An 18,487-nucleotide genomic window follows, 5' to 3' on the forward strand; every position below is an offset into this window, starting at 1 on the left:
CGCTCCTCCACATGCAACTGCTGGGTGACCTTGGGCCAGTCACACTTCTTTGAAGTCTCTCAGCCCCACTCACCTCACAGAGTGTTTGTTGTGGGGGAGGAAGGGAAAGGAGAATGTTAGCCGCTTTGAGACTCCTTCAGGTAGTGATAAAGCAGGATATCAAATCCAAATCCAAACAGCCCCAGGCTTGTAATTATGCCACTGACTGACAGGTGAGGACCACATTGAAACTGGTTGAAGGGAGGCGGTTGTAAGAGAGGTAGGTGGTAGGCCTTCATGTTCCATCCTCTTAGAGGTTCTTCTCGATCTCATGATTTGCCAGTGAACATATAAGAATAAAACATCGAAAGGTCTAGGACTGTGTGAATATTCAGAGAGGAGAGCAATGTTTGCAATTCTCTTCTCAAAACAGACCAGGGATGGAAAGCCTGTGGAACTTCAGATGGTGTTGGACTCCAATTCCCACCAGACTCCTTTCCAGCCTGCATGGCCAAAAGTGAGTTGGGAGTCCAATGACATCTAGAGAGCTTCCCCGTCTCTGAAATCAGGAGGTTTCCTTGTATTTTCTTAATGTTGATCATCGGGTCTGAAGAAGCAGTGCTGAATTGGTCCATAATAGCTGTGTATTTCATTTAAAAAAGGGAGAAGAACATCCCTTTATTATTTTAGCATGGAATGAATGCTTTTTGTCCAGGACAATGGTCCTTTAGACTTGTTATCTGGCACTCTGTTTAAAAAGAAAGAATGCGCCTGTGCAGAATTCTTTTAACAGTTGCTGAATAAAAATCGCTTTCCGCTGAACATAATCATCTTGTTGTGGTGCAATGCATAATAACAGTTGCAGGGAGAAAATCTGCAGCAATTTTGAATATTCTTTCTGCCGAAATTGTTTATCCACATTGCCAGAGCCTTTAAGGAAGTACTGATGTTTTCTGCATTGTTGGGAGCAGCTGTCTCTGTCTCCTCCTGTGGCTGTCTGCCTGCTAACTAGGCAGATGGCAGACAGTAGCTGAGGTGTGTCTGCTATATACAGGACTAACTTTCCTGGCTAGCAGAAAGCACAGCTGCCACGCTATTATGATGGTGATGATGATCCTTCTGTATTTTGAGACATGGGAAGCCTTGTGTGGAGCCATGTACTTTGAAGGGGTGATTAGGGTTTCTTTTTCAATGCACCGAGTAAGCACTTAAATAATCAAGCTGCCAAGTGGCATGAAAATATGGAAAATTCCTATTAATTTACCATTTTGTGTAAGGATCAGGCAAGGAAATAAGCTTCTAAGAAGTGAATGAGATTTGTTTGCCACAGGCATCGGCATCTTTTGTACTCGGGATATACATACACACAGAAACACAAAGCAGGGCACAGCCTAGGTGCTCTCAACAGGCATGGTTGGCCCGCCTAGCGTCAAAAATCATATTTCTTTTCTGGCGTCTTTTCTGCAGAAGATGAAGGGAGGCTGGGAATAGTGAGATCAGGGCATAAAGATTAGCTCCAGGAAAGATTTTTTTAAAAAATAAAAAAGGCAAGACAAGAGAAAGTTTTGACAACATCTCCAAAAGACAGGATATTTTCAAAGCTGCGTTATCTGATGCATGACACCAGTAAGAAAAAGCTGATTCTCACATCCTTCATAAGGATCATTTTACATGGGGGATAGCTTACACTTTGTCATTACCAGGCTTGTAAAAGCCTCATCGTGATGCATGCCTCCAACATACCACGTAGTATGTGGCCCTTGTTTTTCTGCCTGGCACTGAGAATTTCCATGCCATTTTGCTACCTACATTTTGCTGATCTGGAAATGTTCCAGGAAGAATGGCATATTGAGCTATTGTGGTAGTGTGTGAAAGGGAGACGATACGAATAAAGATAATGGCTTTGGATGCTAAGTTGCCATGAGTGGAGCTCTGCTCATGAGATGCTCCAGAAGGAAGGAAGGGGTGGGAGGCAGGCAGGTAATTTCTGCCAGTTTCTCCAGCAACCCTCTCTTCTCTCCTGAAAATCTGCTCCACTGGAAGAATGTGGGAGGTGCTAAGAAAATTAGAGAAAAATTGAGCCAGCAGTGACTGGAATGTGTGTTTCCTTTGTGGAAGGGCAAGTTAGGGTCTAAGCCACTGAATGGACCAATCTTTGATGGGGTTGCATATGGGAACAAGATTCTGTGGGTACTTTGGGTACCTGTGTTGATAACAGTTGGATGGTGCTGAAGCTTAGTGAAGATGATGTCCACACCTGTTTTCTAGGTGTTGATTTATTAGGAGACTCAGATCCTGTCATAATTATCTAAACCAGACACGACCATAGATGACTAGATTTCAGGCTTGCGTACATGAAAATCAAAATCTTGTGTGTGGTTTCTAAAGACAAGTAAACTGCTGGAACTGTGAATAAGATCAAGAACTGTCCAGACCTTCCTAATTCTTTTTTCTGCCTTCATTTAAAAGAAGGAAGGATTTCTGAAAAATATAAGAAAGGGCAGGTTGTGCTGATGAAGTGAATATCAAGCTACCACAAAGATAATCACTGATTAAATGTTTTCCCTTCATTTGCTCTGTCTCCAAGCAAACCCATTTTCCATGTCAGGAAACGATCCCCATTAGTGCTCAAGTTTGAATGTATTGTTCCATAATCATTTTCAGATTACTCTTCCCTTCAGACTTGGCTCAGTGAATATACAGGACTGAACTCTTAATAAATAAGCATCTCAATGGCCATTATAGGCTTTGAAATACCAAACGCAATAACATGTGGCATGGCTCACAGAGTCTTAAATGGATCTCTACAGGTGTTGTTTGTTGTTGTTTAGTCGTTTAGTCGTGTCCGACTCTTCGTGACCCCATGGACCAGAGCATGCCAGGCACTCCTGTCTTCCACTGCCTCCCGCAGTTTGGTCAAACTCATGCTGGTAGCTTCAAGAACACTGTCCAACCATCTCATCTTCTGTTGTCCCCTTCTCCTTGTGCCCTCAATCTTTCCCAACATCAGGGACTTTTCCAGGGAGTCTTCTCTTCTCATGAGGTGGCCAAAGTATTGGAGCCTCAGCTTCAGGATCTGTCCTTCCAGTGAGCACTCAGGGCTGATTTCTTTAAGAATGGAGAGGTTTGATCTTCTTGCAGTCCATGGGACTCTCAAGAGTCTCCTCCAACACCATAATTCAAACGCATCAATTCTTCGGCACTCAGCCTTCTATACGGTCCAGCTCTCACTTCCATACATCACTACTGGGAAAACCATAGCTTTAACTATACTCTCTACAGGTAGATGCTTAAAAAAAAACACAGCTACAGAAATTGCAAATTGAACTGTGGCCTTGGATTATTGTGGTCAAGTGTCCATTTAACAGAAGCACCTCTTTCAGTCACGTAAAGGAATTTGTCATGGTGTTGACTTAGAAGTTGCTATCCTGACCTCAATGCAATCAGAGGCCACATCCAAGGGCCAAGCTTTTCTCCTTCAGATTATAACTGTTTTAACTGGACTGTCTTGGTAGAAATCCATCCATCAGCAAGCTTTTAATTGCCATAGACTGTTTATTTAGGCTAACCCAGATCACCAAATGCTCTCGGACACAAAGGAATTGGTTGGAGATAATGTTAAGAACAACAGCTATGTTGTTCACGTGTGCTGGGGAATATTATCTTCCTGCTAATCTGGGTGTTTCTGATTTCTATGCTTTGTACAAGTTTCACAGAGCTCTTATTTTGACAGGTAACAGGAGACAAAGCAACAGGAAAGTACTCTCTTAACTATCAGCATTTAGTGTGGTGAATTTTCTACCTACTCCATGGCCCTTCTCATACTTCTCCTGACTATAGGCAGAAAAGTTACATTTCCATAATTGCAAGAAAAGCTCTCTTTTTCTCTGCAGTAAAAATGCATAAAATAGATAATGTCCCATGCTTCTTTCAAAGTTGTGCATTGGGAGAAACTTTTTCCCATTCTTTATAATATGTTAAGGCATTTCCTCTAAGAGAAAGGTGTCAGGGTGTGTGGGTTTTAAACAATGAAGTTATCCACCTAGCTATAACTGAATCCCTCACCTATCCTTCCCCGTTTGTGTGTGCGTGTGTGTGAAACTTTAAAAGTTTTGAAAAGAACAATAACATTCTTGTACATGACAGAAACAGCTGGTTAAAAAAAAGATAGGAAAGGCCGGCCACTTAGATTTCACCAGATGGGCAGAGAGTGACATGATCAATTAGATCTTAGTAAAGGCATAGGATCAATGTGCTGGAGGAGGGCATGCAAGAACAAACAAAGGAGGGCACCTTGTGGAGTTTAAGGAAAAAAAGTAGAGCATTGTGATCAGGAAAGGACAAAGGAAATAGCCCACTCCTTCAGAAGCCAATGGAGGCAGACCTACTTGCAAAGTACAAGGAGAACAGGTATACAGTAATAATAAGAAGTACTGTAGGGTTAGAGGATCATGTGGAGATGGTCACAGAAAAAAGCAAAAGTATGGTAGCGCTACGGGGAAAGGTTTTATGGAAGTCAAAGATATCAGAGAGCACACAAAAGACAATCACAAAGGTGAAGGAGATGAAGATCAAGGGCGGAGAAGAAGACTAATGAGGAAGAAGAGGATTCAGAGAAAGCTGGAGGACCTGGTGGGGCCTTCTAGAATGAGAGATGAAAGACCACAGGGCGGTAAATAGGAGAAGATATTTCTTCAAGCTAGCGAACAATGTCAGTGGCAGGAATCCTAGAAAGCTGTCTCAACCGAGGCTGAATAAATGGTGGAAGGGGAAAGGCCAAGACGGGGCCTTGGGAAGAGTAAATGTCACCAAAAGTTCATACACGACACTTTTAGTTTGGAAAGAGGAATCAAGGCAGAAACGTTAGGGGGGAAAGCTTGTCAAACTTATTGGTAAATGTTTAGCAGTGTAGTACTGCACAGTGAGTAGAATTAATGCTACTGGGACTTGCTTAGGCCAATGGCTTCCTCCTACGGATGAAGAGTTTGAGGAGAAATTGTTGTAAACCAAGTGCAGTTTTTGTTTTCTACAAATGATATTGTTTTGTGCCCTTCCAGCCATGCTTATCCTGCTGGATTCCAACTAGAGGTTGAGGCTAGCACTAATCAACATGGAAATCTGCACAGATAAACTTATTTTTGGTATGGTTAGTTTTGCTGTTCTTGTGTATTAGTGAGTCAACAGATGATTTCTGTGCCAGTTTATTCTTAATTGCCTGCATAGACTTAGTGGAATAGAAAAGTTTTAAAACTGGCACAGAAATCATCTGTTGACTTCCACAGTTGTTAATTGATGTCTGCTTTTATTATTTATTTTATTGTTTTTATTTATGGTTTTATTGCTATAAACCGCTTTGATTTTTTTTAATCACATGGCAGTATGGAAATCTCTTTTTAAATAAATAAATACAGTGGTACCTTGGGTTAAGTACTTAATTCGTTCCGGAGGTCCATTCTTAACCTGAAACTGTTCTTAACCTGAAGCACCACTTTAGCTAATAGGGCCTCCCGCTGCTGCCGCGCTGCCGGAGCACGATTTATGTTCTTATCCTGAAGCAAAGTTCTTAACCCGAGGTACTATTTCTGGGTTAGCAGAGTCTGTAACCCGAAGCGTATGTAACCTGAAGCGTATGTAACCCGAGGTACCACTGTACATAAATCACCTTGGGGGGGAATATAATAAAATTGTTCTATTGCTTTCTACCTTGTTTGAGTTTCTACACCATTAATAGAAGTCCCTTTGGTGATCAATTCCGTCTGGTGGAACTGAACGCTACTTGGTGGGAGAGTTCCATAGAAAACCCTAGCAATATGTTGCTCCTTTTGGGCCGCTGGCCAGCTGTTTGGGCTAGCTATGATAAACATGGAGTTCACCACAATCACCTTTTGGATTATGTGTGTGTGAGGCACTCTGAGTTGGCTTATCTGACATTAAAAAGTCCCTCTATCTGGAAGCACAGTGAATATTAGTAAAACAAGGAATAGCAATAATAAATTGGGAGGTGCACATATAGTAATTTGCTAGCGATAAAACAGTCTACTACAGCGGTACCTCGGGTTAAGAACTTTATTCATTCTGGAGGTCCGTTCTTAACCTGAAACTGTTCTTAACCTGAGGTACCACTTTAGCTAATGGGGCCTCCTGCTGCCGCTGCGCGATTTCTGTTCTTATCCTGAAGCAAAGTTCTTAACCTGAGGTACTATTTCTGGGTTAGCGGAATCTGTAACCTGAAGCGTCTGTAACCTGAGGTACCACTGTATTTGTTCCCTGATTGTCCCATCCTTTCAAGGTGCTACTGTTGTTTCTGGATCTGGGCTTTTATCATTTGCAGCCGCTGCTACACAGTGACCTCTCCATTTGCTTCTTGGTGTTACCTCTGATTGGAATGCACCTTTATATTACTGTCCAAAATAACTATGAAGATGTCAATTTAAAATACCCAGTATTGTGTTTCTTTTCCACCTGAGACCTTACCAACAAGGATCTTAGATATAACACAACAACTCTAGGCTTGTGATGAGGACCAGGTGAAAGTTGAGATAGGGTAATGTGGGGAGATAATACAGTGGTACCCCAGTTTAAGAACAGCCCTGTTTACGAACTATTCGGTTTACGAACTCTGCAAAACTGGAAGTAGTGTCCCGGTTTGTGAAGTTTACATTGGTCTAAGAATGGCAGCCGAATGGTGGAAGGGCACTGGTGGCGGGAGGCCTCATTAGGGAAAGCGTGCCTCGGTTTAAGAACAGTTTTGGTTTCAGAACGGACTTCCAGAATGGATTAAGTTCTTAAACCGAGGTACCACTGTACTGGGATCTAGGTTAGCGGATGCTAATGAGAGTGGGTTGGAAGAGCCTCAGTTTCTCAAGACATGACTAAATAGGCTACTGGATTTCAAAATTTGCATAATGTGCAAATAAGTGCTGATTGTACAAATGAATTGACAGACTTCATTTATTCCATGTTTACCAAGTGCCGTACACTACATGCTAAGCACTGCAAGTTGTAGAGAAAGAGGAACAGAGAAGTTTAACATGCTAAACATGTGGAGTCTAGTAGACTCCTGCGTTCCCTTGCATTGGCTTTCTGGAGGGGTGGTGCTAGTAAGGTCCTCAGGATCCTCATAGGTTGAGCTAAACTGTTAGGTTTTGAAGAGTAATGTCAGTTCAGAAGTCCAGTCCAATCCAAGGTGAGTCATCACTGAACAGAACCCTGGAGAGCTCCCTGTAGCCAGGATTGGCAAGAATGATACAATATGGTAGTTACTTTACTACGGCCTAATAATATTCAGGTACTCTTTATTCCTGCTCATCTGCATTGTTGGCTAGATTTTAATGTGCTTCTTCTGCAGCCTTTTCTGATGTACAGAAATATGACTGGGCTCAGACGGCACTTTATTTGATCTCCACGACATTCGCTTAGTTGTTCATTGCATTTTATGTGATCTTTCACACAGCGTAAAAACCACTTCTAGAAATCTATTGGAATCTAGAAAGAGATTAGTGCCCCTTTCCATGTTAATTGTTTCCGGGGGCAGGGCGGGGGGGGGGGGAGAGCCAACTCTGTTTGCAATTTCCCCAACTCAGTAAATCCTGGGAATTTTGCATTGAAGAAATTGGTGGCAGTATACCAGCATATAGTTCTTTCCTGCCATTTAAAATGTATTGTGACATGGCAGTATATATTGATTAAAAAGCCCACAGCGGTGCAGTATACCTGAAGGAGCATCTCCACCCCATCCTTCTGCCCGGACTTTGAGGTCCAGCACCGAGGGCCTTCTGGCGGTTTCCTCACTGAGAGAAGTGAAGCTACAGGGAACCAGGCAGAGGGCCTTCTCGGTAGTGGTGCCCTCCCTGTGGAACGCCCTCCCACCAGATGTCAAGGAGAACAACAACTACCAGACTTTTAGAAGACATCTGAAGGCAGCCCTGTTCAGGAAAGTTTTTAATGTGTGACATTTTAATGTATTTTTAATCTTTGTTGGAAGCTGCCCAGAGTGGCTGGGGAAACTCAGCCAGATGGGCGGGGTACAAATAATAAATTATTATTATTATTATTATTGTTGTTGTTGTTATAAAAAGGAACATTAAAAATTAGGTTAGAAGTGCTAGCAATTATAGCCAGTAAAACTAATGGAAGAAAGCCCACGACAGAATGCAACTTATGCTTCTGTTTCTACAGATGCTATATTACACTGACACAGTCTCTTCACTTGAACATGAGTGGTGCGCTGTCAGGCCCTGCAGGAACAGGAAAAACAGAAACCACCAAGGACTTAGGCCGTTCTCTTGGAATGATGGTCTATGTTTTCAATTGCTCTGAACAAATGGATTATAAGGTACTGGTTTTTGTTTAAAACATTTACTGCCTAAAAAATTATTCTTGTCAAGAGTAGATTAACAAACTGGATGATGACTAGCATCTGTAAATAGTTTTGGAATGATGAAATATGACATGTGTAAATAAAAAGTGTTAATATTTATTAATGCATTTATTTTGTGTGTGAGGGAAGGTTTCAATGAGTTGTATCTAATGCTAGTTCTAGTTAGAGTAGACCCATTGAAATTAACTAACCTAAGTTAGTTGTGTGTTTTACAGTGGTACCTCTAGTTACGAACTTAATTCATTCCGGAGGTCCGTTCTTAACCTGAAACTGTTCTTAACTAGAGGCGTGCTTTTGCTAATGGATCCTCTTGCTGCGGCTGCGCCGCCAGCACACGATTTCCGTTCTCATCCTGGGGCAAAGTTCTCAACTCGAGGTAACTCTTCCAGATTAGCAAAGTTTGTAACCTGAAGCGTTTGTAACCTGAGGCATTTGTAACTTGAGGTACCACTGTAATTTCAACTGGTCTACTTTGAGTAGGACTATCATTGGATGCAACCCAGAGAGTGCTCAAAAGAAGAAAAAGCAAAAATTTAATTATGAATTCTTCAAGTCAAGGGCTACTGTTATGAACACCTCTAATTAAGGATTAAAAAGACACTCAGATCAAATGGTCACCCGTTTACATAGTGATATGATGGATGAGCACCTCTTGTCAATACAATTTGCTTGCAGGCATGGAACGGACTGTCACATGTATAGTTGACACAGGTGACATTTCAGATAACTGGCTAATTCTTCCATTATTATTATTTTTTACTGAGGTTAACTACATCAGAAGATAAGATTCAACTGCGCATGTGTGCTGTCCTATCTTGTGTTCCAAAGGGCAGCACTGCATATAGGACATGCAAGAAGTTCAGCCTTGGGTTTATGTGCCAGGGTGTTTTTTTTAAGGTGTGCATATTTGGCTGCCATGGGGGCTGTCCAGTAGCCTGCCATACCAGAATGAGGCATTAATAATAAAATACACGCTATTTTAATATTGCAAGAAGAGAAGAAGAAGAGTTTGGATTTGATATCCCGCCTTTCACTCCCCTTCAGGAGTCTCAAAGCGGCTAACATTCTCCTTTTCCCTTCCTCCCCCACAACAAACACTCTGTGAGGTGAGTGGGGCTGAGAGACTTCAAAGAAGTGTGACTGGCCCAAGGTCACCCAGCAGCTGCATGTGGAGGAGCGGAGACGCGAACCCAGTTCCCCAGATTACGAGACTACCACTCTTAACCACTACACCACACTATTTTAATATTACAACATTTGTGAGGTCCGGATTTTAACTGCCAGTGCACCGTTCTAATAAATGAAACATGCTCTCTGCTATAGCTGTGTGAAATGATGCCATAATAACTTTTGCTGGAATAATATTAACCAGAATAATATTATGAACCATATTCAAATTTGTAGAGTAATACTATTAAAAGTATTCTGATAGCTCAAGTAGCATTCATTGAAATAGTGCTTAAAAATAAATAAATTGGTGCAGCATCATACATGTGCGAAATAACTCAGTGAAGCAGCCCAGCACATAGGACTGATGTGCAGATACATACATTAAAGTGATTTGAATGTGATGATAATAGGGATCATATGAGTATGAAAATTAAATAGGTAGACCCCTGGTCTTGTTAATTGAATTCTGTTAATTAATTCCAAAAATTTACAAAGCATGAAAACATTTGCATCTAGCTTTGTTAATAGAGTGGTAAATAGTACTGGAGAATTGAAGGAAATCATTTTCCTTCCATGAGCCTTGAGAAACTGAGATGGGCAGCGGTACCTGTGCTTGGAGAGATTTTCTGGCCTGTAGATCAGCCCACAAATAACCAAGAGCCTAATAGATGTTACTGCAAATTGTCATCTTTGGAGTCCTGCCCTTATTGAAAACAGGGCTGGAAAACGTTTGGAGTAGTTTTGTGAATCCACCACCAATGGTAGCCTCCACTGAGCAGAGTTCTGTCAGAAAACCTTCAGAAAGCAGAAGGGGCCAGTGGCAGGGAGAAGCAATTTCATCATATTGCTCCATCACCCTTCAGCATCTGAAAATCTGCTGTGGTGGTTTGAGGGAGACACCTGGAAGCAGTGGACAGCTGCCGGGTTAGTGTGTGGCTGGTGATGGAAATCACTTCCTCCCTCCCTCCCTCCCTCTCTTTTGCAAGCTTGTCTTCTTCTTTGGCGATCACTCGTAGCCCAGTACGATTGTCTTCCATAAACACGGTTTAAACAGTGACTGTAAGTGACTGTGGAGGCTAATTCTGGATCCACACATCCTTCCACAGTGGGGACATTGGTTTCCAGGTGGGAGTTGATCATGGTGTGGATTTGCCAAGCATGCCTTCCTCTTAGCATGTTTCTCCCTTGCTTCCTGAGTTTGAGTATTTTCAAAGTCCATGACACTTTTGGTAAAGTGCACTCGCAGACAAGTGTTTCCCAATTGTTGGTGTTTATACTACATTTTTAAAGATTTGCCTTGAGACAGTCTTTAAACCTATTTTGTTGACCACCAGCATCACACTTTCCATTTTTAAGTTTGGAATAGAGTAGTTGCTTTGGAAGATGAAAATCAGGCATCCGCACAACATGACCAGTCCGACAAAGCTTGTATCCTTCCACTTGATCAAAAGCCTTCTGTAGGTAGAATTAGCCCTTCCATTCACAGATGCCTACATTTGGATCCGAACCAACACGTTGGAATCTGCACTAGCTAGAGGCCTCACCCAAAGTAAGCTCACCGTTAGTGTGAAGAAGACAAGTCTTCCATTAAAGTTCATTCCAGCTCATCTTGGACTTGCACAGACAATAAAGAACAAAGCATCAGTGCAGGCTTTCACACTAGAGAGTATCCTGCTCTGTGTTGTGCCTTTCTTCAGTTAAGTGCCTGCGCCCTATTCCTCAGTGACTAACTAATCCCCTTCACCACACAGCATGTTTGTATAGGCTTGGGTGTGGTGTTTATTCAGTGAAGAGAACATACAGTGGTATCTTGGTTCCCAAACTTAATCTGTACCGGAAGTCCATTCCAAAACCAAAACGTTCTAAAACCAAGGTGTGCTTTCCCATAGAAAGTAATCTAAAATGGATAAATCCATTCCAGACTTTTAAAAACAACCCCTAAAACAGCAATTTAAGATGAATTTTACTATCTAAAGAGACCATTGATCCATAAAATGAAAGCAATAATCAAAGTAAGGTAAAGGTAAAGGGATCCCTGACCATTTAAGTCCAGTCGTGGCCGACTCTGGGGTTGCAGCGCTCATCCCACTTTATTAGCCAAGGGAGCCGGCGAACAACTTCCGGGTCATGTGGCCAGCATGACTAAGCCGCTTCTGGCGAACCAGAGCAGCGCATGGAAATGCCATTTACCTTCCCGCCGGAGCGGTACCTATTTATCTCCTTGCACTTTGACATGCTTTCGAACTGCTAGGTTGGCAGGAGCAGGGACCGAGCAACGGGAGCGCACCCCGTCACGGGGATTCGAACCACCAACCTTCTGATCAGCAAGTGCTAGGCTCTCTGGTTTAACCCACAGTGCCTCCCATAATAATCAAAGTACTGTACTATAAAATAAGACAGTATTGTAGATGATAAAAATTAAAATATATTTTTTTCTTACGTGCATTGATGATAGTCATTGTTTGGATGAGGGGCTTTTATCCATTTCTGCAGTCACACAATCAATCAATCAATCAATCAATCAATAAATCAGTAGCTGAACTGGGTTCTACACAGTCACAAAAACAAGGTCACAAGCCACACTCACAAGTCAGTCACATAAAACAAAGAACAAGTCACAGTCAAAAAACCGAAAAGGCCACACAAACAAAAACACAAAAAATGGCAAAAACGATAGCTCTGTGTTGTGTGGGTGCTTGGGACTCAACAGTTGACAGACTCAACAGGAAGCCACTGATTAGCAGCAGGGGACTCAATTTACAAATGGAACACACTGAACAGCTTCCAAGGCAAAGTTCACAAACCAGAATACTTCCTTCCAGGTTTGAAGCAATCTATTTCCAAGTTGTTCATAAACTAAGCTGTTCTAAAATTAATGTACCACTGTATTAGAAAAGCTGGCCCTGCAGATCAGTGGCTCAAGTGGACTTGCTTTTTTAATATATATATAAAAAATCATATGATACCACACTGAATTAGGCCAGGAACATTTGTTATGAAAGGAAAGTATGTTGTTAGATGTAGCCCTGTCTTTTTCTTTTCCAAATTCCTTAATTCAGAATGCATCTGCTGGTGAACTCATCTATTACTGGCAGTGGCATGAAAGCGGCTTCCAACAAAATCCAGAAACATCCATTTGATTATAAGACACACCTCAGCACAAAGTTCCAGGGCAGCTTACAGTTAAAAACTTTTGGGTGCAGGAAGAATGTGGGAAGGGACCTATCCATCTGTATTGTTTTTCTTTACCAAATTCATTAATTCAAAGCTAGTGTGACTGTAGTTATGTGGTGAGGAGCTATACGCAACACACAGTTTTTGTATCTGGGCATTTTCATGACAGAAAGGAAAGAAGGTGAAGAGAGATGCCTAATTTTTAATTTATTTATTTTTAGTCAGCATTGTTGATTAGATTATGTATATCAAGTGATGTTGTTCCTTTTATATCATTCTTTTACAAGGCTACATCCTTAGGAAAATGTAAAATGCTGCCTTGGGATCTCCAGTAAAAGAACGAGCCTCTCCTTTAGCCTTCTGCTTATTTGTGGCATTTATAGCTTGCCATTCACAAAAGATTTTAAAAATAATGAACAAAGGCAGTTGTTTTTAAACTTGCTTCAGCATCAAAAACTCTCTTCAGTAATTTTGGCTTAGCTTTCAGCCACTGATTTTTTTATTTTTATTTTTCCCCTCCTGTCTGCCATCTCTTCATTATTAGTCAATTGGAAATATCTACAAAGGTTTGTGCCAAACTGGCGTGTGGGGGTGTTTTGATGAGTTCAACCGCATTTCTGTGGAGGTGCTGTCTGTCGTCGCTGTTCAGGTTAAAACTATTCAGGATGCCATCCGTCACAAGAAGAAAAGGTAGGCTGAGAATAAGACTCCCCCTTTCCCACTCCCCACATTTAATTATTTATTTCCCACCCATTATTAACGTGTGAGGCTTGTAACAGTGTCACTCACACATTTCCGCAGATTCAATTTTTTAGGTGAGAGTATTGAATTGAAAGCAACCGTGGGGATCTTCATAACTCTTAATCCAGGTTATGCAGGGAGAACAGAACTTCCAGAAAACCTTAAAGCTCTTTTCCGGTAAGTATATAACGATCTAGGAATATGCATTGTGTTGGGTACAAAAAAGGAACCTCAGAACGAAGTTGGCTGCTATTGCGCTTGCATAACCATTGTGCAATAACAAGACATTCCACAACCTCTTTAGACAATCTAGGCTCTGATGTTCTGGAATCTGGTCTAGTGGACAAACCCAGCTTCTGGTTTAGTATCCTCCTGGCCACTAGGATCAGGGTCATGAACCCAGTCTGTATCCTTAGCTGGACTCTGCAGCCTCTGACTGGCTGATCTGGTTAGGGCTAGACTATGGGGTCATGACAAAGCCCTTCTATCAGCACAGGTTACTTGCTTTGTACAGAAAAGGAATGCTGAATCCAACTCATTTGTTTTACATCTTTTATTCCTGATGTTTAAAAGAATTACGAACAGGTGAATCAGTCTGTTTCTGGTCCATGTTTTACATGTGTTCTTCTATATGCTAAGAGGAAGGCACATTTGGCAAACCCTCACCGTGATCAACACCCACCCGGAAACCTATGTCCCGCTATGGAAGGACGTGTGGATCCAGAATTGGCCTCCACAGTCACTTATGGACTCACTGTTAGGACTGTGTTCATGGAAAACAATCTTACTTGGTTACGAGTGATTCAATTTTATTTCCATTTTAATCCATAAATTTTTATTTTAAAAATCCATATAAAAATGCATGTTCAGTAGATGTAAGGGAAAGGTTTGTGTCAGTAGGAGACTGGCTGAGGTAGAGAAGCAAAAGGATGGATTCCCCCACTGGATCCCATCCTGGAAGATCTGAGGTTTGGATTGTGCAGTAATTTGTGAGCTGTGTTGTGAATTTTCACAGTTTAATGCATTATATTAATTTTCACAGGCCCTGTGCAATGGTGATTCCGGACTTTGAACTTATTTGTGAAATAATGCTGGTGGCGGAAGGATTTGTGGATGCCCGATTGCTTTCTAGAAAGTTCATTTGCCTCTACAAACTTTGCCATGAACTTCTTTCAAAACAGGTAGCTGAAGTTCGGTCTGAATTTGCTAGTAACTGAATACCTTTATATATAAAATAAATATCTTATGTATTTATTTAAACCATTTAGATCTATCTAAACCATTAAACTACAACACAGTTCAAAACAACAATGTCTTAAAAAGCAATACGTTAGGGTTGTATTCAGCTAAATTTTACTCAGAGTAGACACATGAAATTAATGGCCATAGCTAATTCAGGACGAGATGGTTGAACAGTGTTCTCGAAGCTACTAACAGGAGTTTGACCAAACTGCGGGAGGCAGTGGAAGACAGGAGTGCCTGGCGTGCTCTGGTCCATGGGGTCACAAAGAGTCGGACACGACTAAACAACAACAACAACAATTTAGGATTATTAATTTCAATGGGTCCACTCTGAGTAAAAGTCAGTTGAATACAACCCTCAAATTATACTAAATATACATAGTGTTAGTATCTCAGCTCACAGTCAGAGGTACCTGGCCTCCCCCGAGGCAATTGAGTGAGATACTGTGTTTACCTTCCGTCTGCGTCCTCCCGGCAGGCTAGGTAAACAAACCGGCAATTCTTCTCATTAGATGTGAGAAAGAACACACCCTCTGCTTCTCTGCTTCTCTCCCTCCCTGCATTCTCCCCAGGGAGGGGAAATGAGACAGACAGGAGTCCTATTTACATGTTTTATTCCTGTCATTCAGCAGTACAAAGAAATGCGACTGCACCCTTCAGTCTCCATCAGAAGAGTCACAACTCCACCCCTGTACTTCCAGCACAGGTCACATGACACTCTGAGCTAACATCCGGTGCTCAGTACAGAGAATAGGCTCCACCTTTTCCCCAGCAGTACATCTGCAAACCACAACATCCTGTTTTGCATTCAAGCCATCTGGAGCTGGCTTTTCCCTTGGTGCTTTTTCCTGACACATAGTAGGCAAAGGCTTACATCCCACAAAGTTACATAGCTTCAACAAGGACTTCCACTAATGAAATGGAACTTCAGCTGCTCCTTTCAGGCCCACCAACATTTGTTATGGTTTTCCACCCAAACCTCTGGAGCAGATTTGGGGGTAAGGTGAGGGAGGGGAAATTCCACAGCAAAGATTGATGTCTATGTACAAACAGGACAACTTTGCAGATGACACCTAACTGGGAGGGGTAGGTAATGCCACAGAATACAGAACTGGGATTCAAGATGACCTTAACCTTAACTCGGCCAAAACTAACAAAATTAATTTCAGTAAATGTAAGGTTCTGCACTTAGGAAGGAAGAACCAGCTGCACAAATCTAAGATGGGGGACACCTGGCTTGCCAGTAGTCCATTTGAAAAAGGATCTAGGGGTCTTAATCAGAACTGTGAAATGGGAAATGCTAATTCTACAGTTCTTTAGGTAGCTGGAAAAGCAATGAATATAATTTATTAATTTAGATTATTAACAGTTACTATTGGCAATGTATTAAACAACAGACCAATAATTCTCACACATTTGTGAAAGTCAGTCTCAAGTAATTCAGCTTAGCATAACCTAAAATTTGAAGATGCTTTGCCCAGGAACTGGAGGCCACACCAAAATAAAATAAAATCAAAGTTATGTCTTTATTTTTACATTTATGTTGTACTTTTTCACCCTTGAAGGGAACCTCAATGTTTCTTACACAATAAAACATTAAAGCATAATAGCAACCCTTGACTGTGCATTTAAGGATCATTCTTTTAAAATCAATTAAGAAAAACAACAACTCTTAAAATACATTAGGTGGTTCCTAATTTAATTAAGTCCCTTAATTACACATTTCACACTTCTCAGTGTAACTAAAAATTAATTCATTTCTGTGAAAGATTGGCAGGATTTCACCGGCCTACTTCAGATTTAACATGGCTACATGGGCAGCTCCAGAAAGGGGCATCAGTAGGGCCAGGGAAAACATTCTCTCCAACATTTCAGGAGGGAAAATCAGGACAATGGAAGAAAAGGGTTTGTAAGTATTTTTAAACCAGGGGATTGCAGTCCGATGCCAAAAATTTCTTCTACATCAGAATGTGATTATTTCTAAATTACAGTTTCTGCCCACACACGTTGAGTAGTCTAATTTTTGACTAACCATGAGAACTGCATCAGACATGCTTAATCATGCCTCTTTTGTATTTTTACACTTTGCTCGTGCAACACGCCTCCATGGTGAATCTGTGGAAATGTTAAGCTAATAATAGCATCTGGGGAACAGGCAGGGTTTTTAATTTTAATTTTTTACACATTAGTTGTCTTAGCACTCTAAAATGATTATGTGGCAATGTATAAAAGATCATTGTAATCCTTAGTATAGTTTTACCAAGAACTTTGCTTTCATTATTTAATTAAGCAATAGGACACGATGCTCATTGGCTAATTATGCCTCTTACTGGATCATTCTAGGAAGCATAGGAGCCAACTCCTAGGGGCTGAGGGGTCTTCACACACACCCATAAAATATTTGAGGGGCCTGCCCCACAAGTTGATGGGCATTGCCATTCAAATGATATGCATGCACCACATCATGTGATTGGTTATATGGGGCGGGGCTTACCTAGGCCACCCAATATTTTATTCAAGTTGGGACCTCTGCTAGGAAGCATGAAGACTAGGTCTGAGTGATACTAACTATTAAATGAGAGTGCATTTATAGAATGGTTGGCCTGTATATATATTCCCGTAAACTAAGCTTATGGTAACGGTAGAAGTAAGTGTTATCAGTGAGCATGAGGAAGCCTTTATTCTAAGGCTGCAATCCTGCATACACTTGCCTGGGAGTAGATCCCACTGAATGGATCTATTCCTGCGTAGACTTGTGCTGTGAAACATTCAAAGATGATTTCATAGATGGCAGGTACTATGTTACCCAAATGAAGCGTCTTGGGCCTACCTACAGTATGTTACAAACTTACATTGATCTCATCTCACTTTAACAGTTGTGTCCTATAATTTCAGTTGTATGAGGATGCTGAGAATTCTGCTTTAAAGACCCCTACCCCATCTCTCTGAACTATAATGAGTACCCCGGGAAGAGAAGATGAGCGTTTAAACACCCATTGAAGACAGCGCTGTGGACTGTTCCCTTAAATAGAATGCACTTAATTGACTTGTTTATGCCCTATTGGAATCTTAAAAATTGTTCTCTGGTGAACCGTAGTTTACTGATCAAATCCCAGGATTCTTTGTGTGTGTGCGCGCTTTGCATATGCTTTAAAGGTCTGGTGTATGAGGTCAAAGAAGCTATGCAAACTGCAGGAAAATGAGGCATTTACTGATGGTTTGTTTCTCTTCCGTAGGATCATTATGACTGGGGTCTTAGAGCTATAAAATCTGTTTTAGTTGTGGCTGGATCACTGAAACGAGAAGACCAAAGCAAACCTGAAGACCAGGTTACCCTTTGTCTTATTTTCATCTTGATTCACTTGATAAGGATTAAGAAAGATTAATTCTCAAAGAGCTGTTGATTTCATCAGTTACTGATTCATTTTAATCAAATTTAATATAACCTCATATTTTAGTATAATCTCATGGGGGGGGTGTTTCCCCCTTGCATTTTGCCCAGTGGCACCCACCCTGTGGAACGCCCTACCATCAGATATCAAAGAAATAAACAACTATCTGACTTTTAGAAGACATCTGAAGGCAGCCCTGTTTAGGGAAGCTTTTAATGTTTGATGAATTATTGTATTTTAATATTTTGCAGGAAGCCGCCCAGAGTGGCTGGGGAACAAATAAATGATGATGATGATGATGATGATGATGATGATGATGATGATGATGATGCAAGGGTTGTCATGGCATTGGGTCCCAAGATCAGTTCATCATTCCACAAGCCCCATGTTGGTGGAATGGATCTGCTCG

The 18,487-nt window shown here is 41.3% G+C and overlaps 1 protein-coding gene across 1 annotated transcript in view; it reads left to right on the forward strand.

The window, feature by feature from the left end:
- Positions 1 to 18,487, forward strand: part of LOC308581643 (dynein axonemal heavy chain 11-like) — a 236,406-nt gene that overhangs the window by 45,771 nt on the left and 172,148 nt on the right. The window contains exons 24-28 of the mRNA XM_081184350.1: positions 8,158 to 8,314; positions 13,248 to 13,393; positions 13,505 to 13,621; positions 14,487 to 14,625; positions 17,923 to 18,015. Of these exons, the coding sequence (XP_081040476.1) occupies positions 8,158 to 8,314; positions 13,248 to 13,393; positions 13,505 to 13,621; positions 14,487 to 14,625; positions 17,923 to 18,015 (652 nt within the window). The remainder of the gene's footprint in view (positions 1 to 8,157; positions 8,315 to 13,247; positions 13,394 to 13,504; positions 13,622 to 14,486; positions 14,626 to 17,922; positions 18,016 to 18,487) is intronic.

Source organism: Podarcis bocagei (assembly GCF_964188305.1).
Source record: "Podarcis bocagei genome assembly, chromosome: 1".
NCBI classification, from domain to species: domain Eukaryota; kingdom Metazoa; phylum Chordata; class Lepidosauria; order Squamata; family Lacertidae; genus Podarcis; species Podarcis bocagei.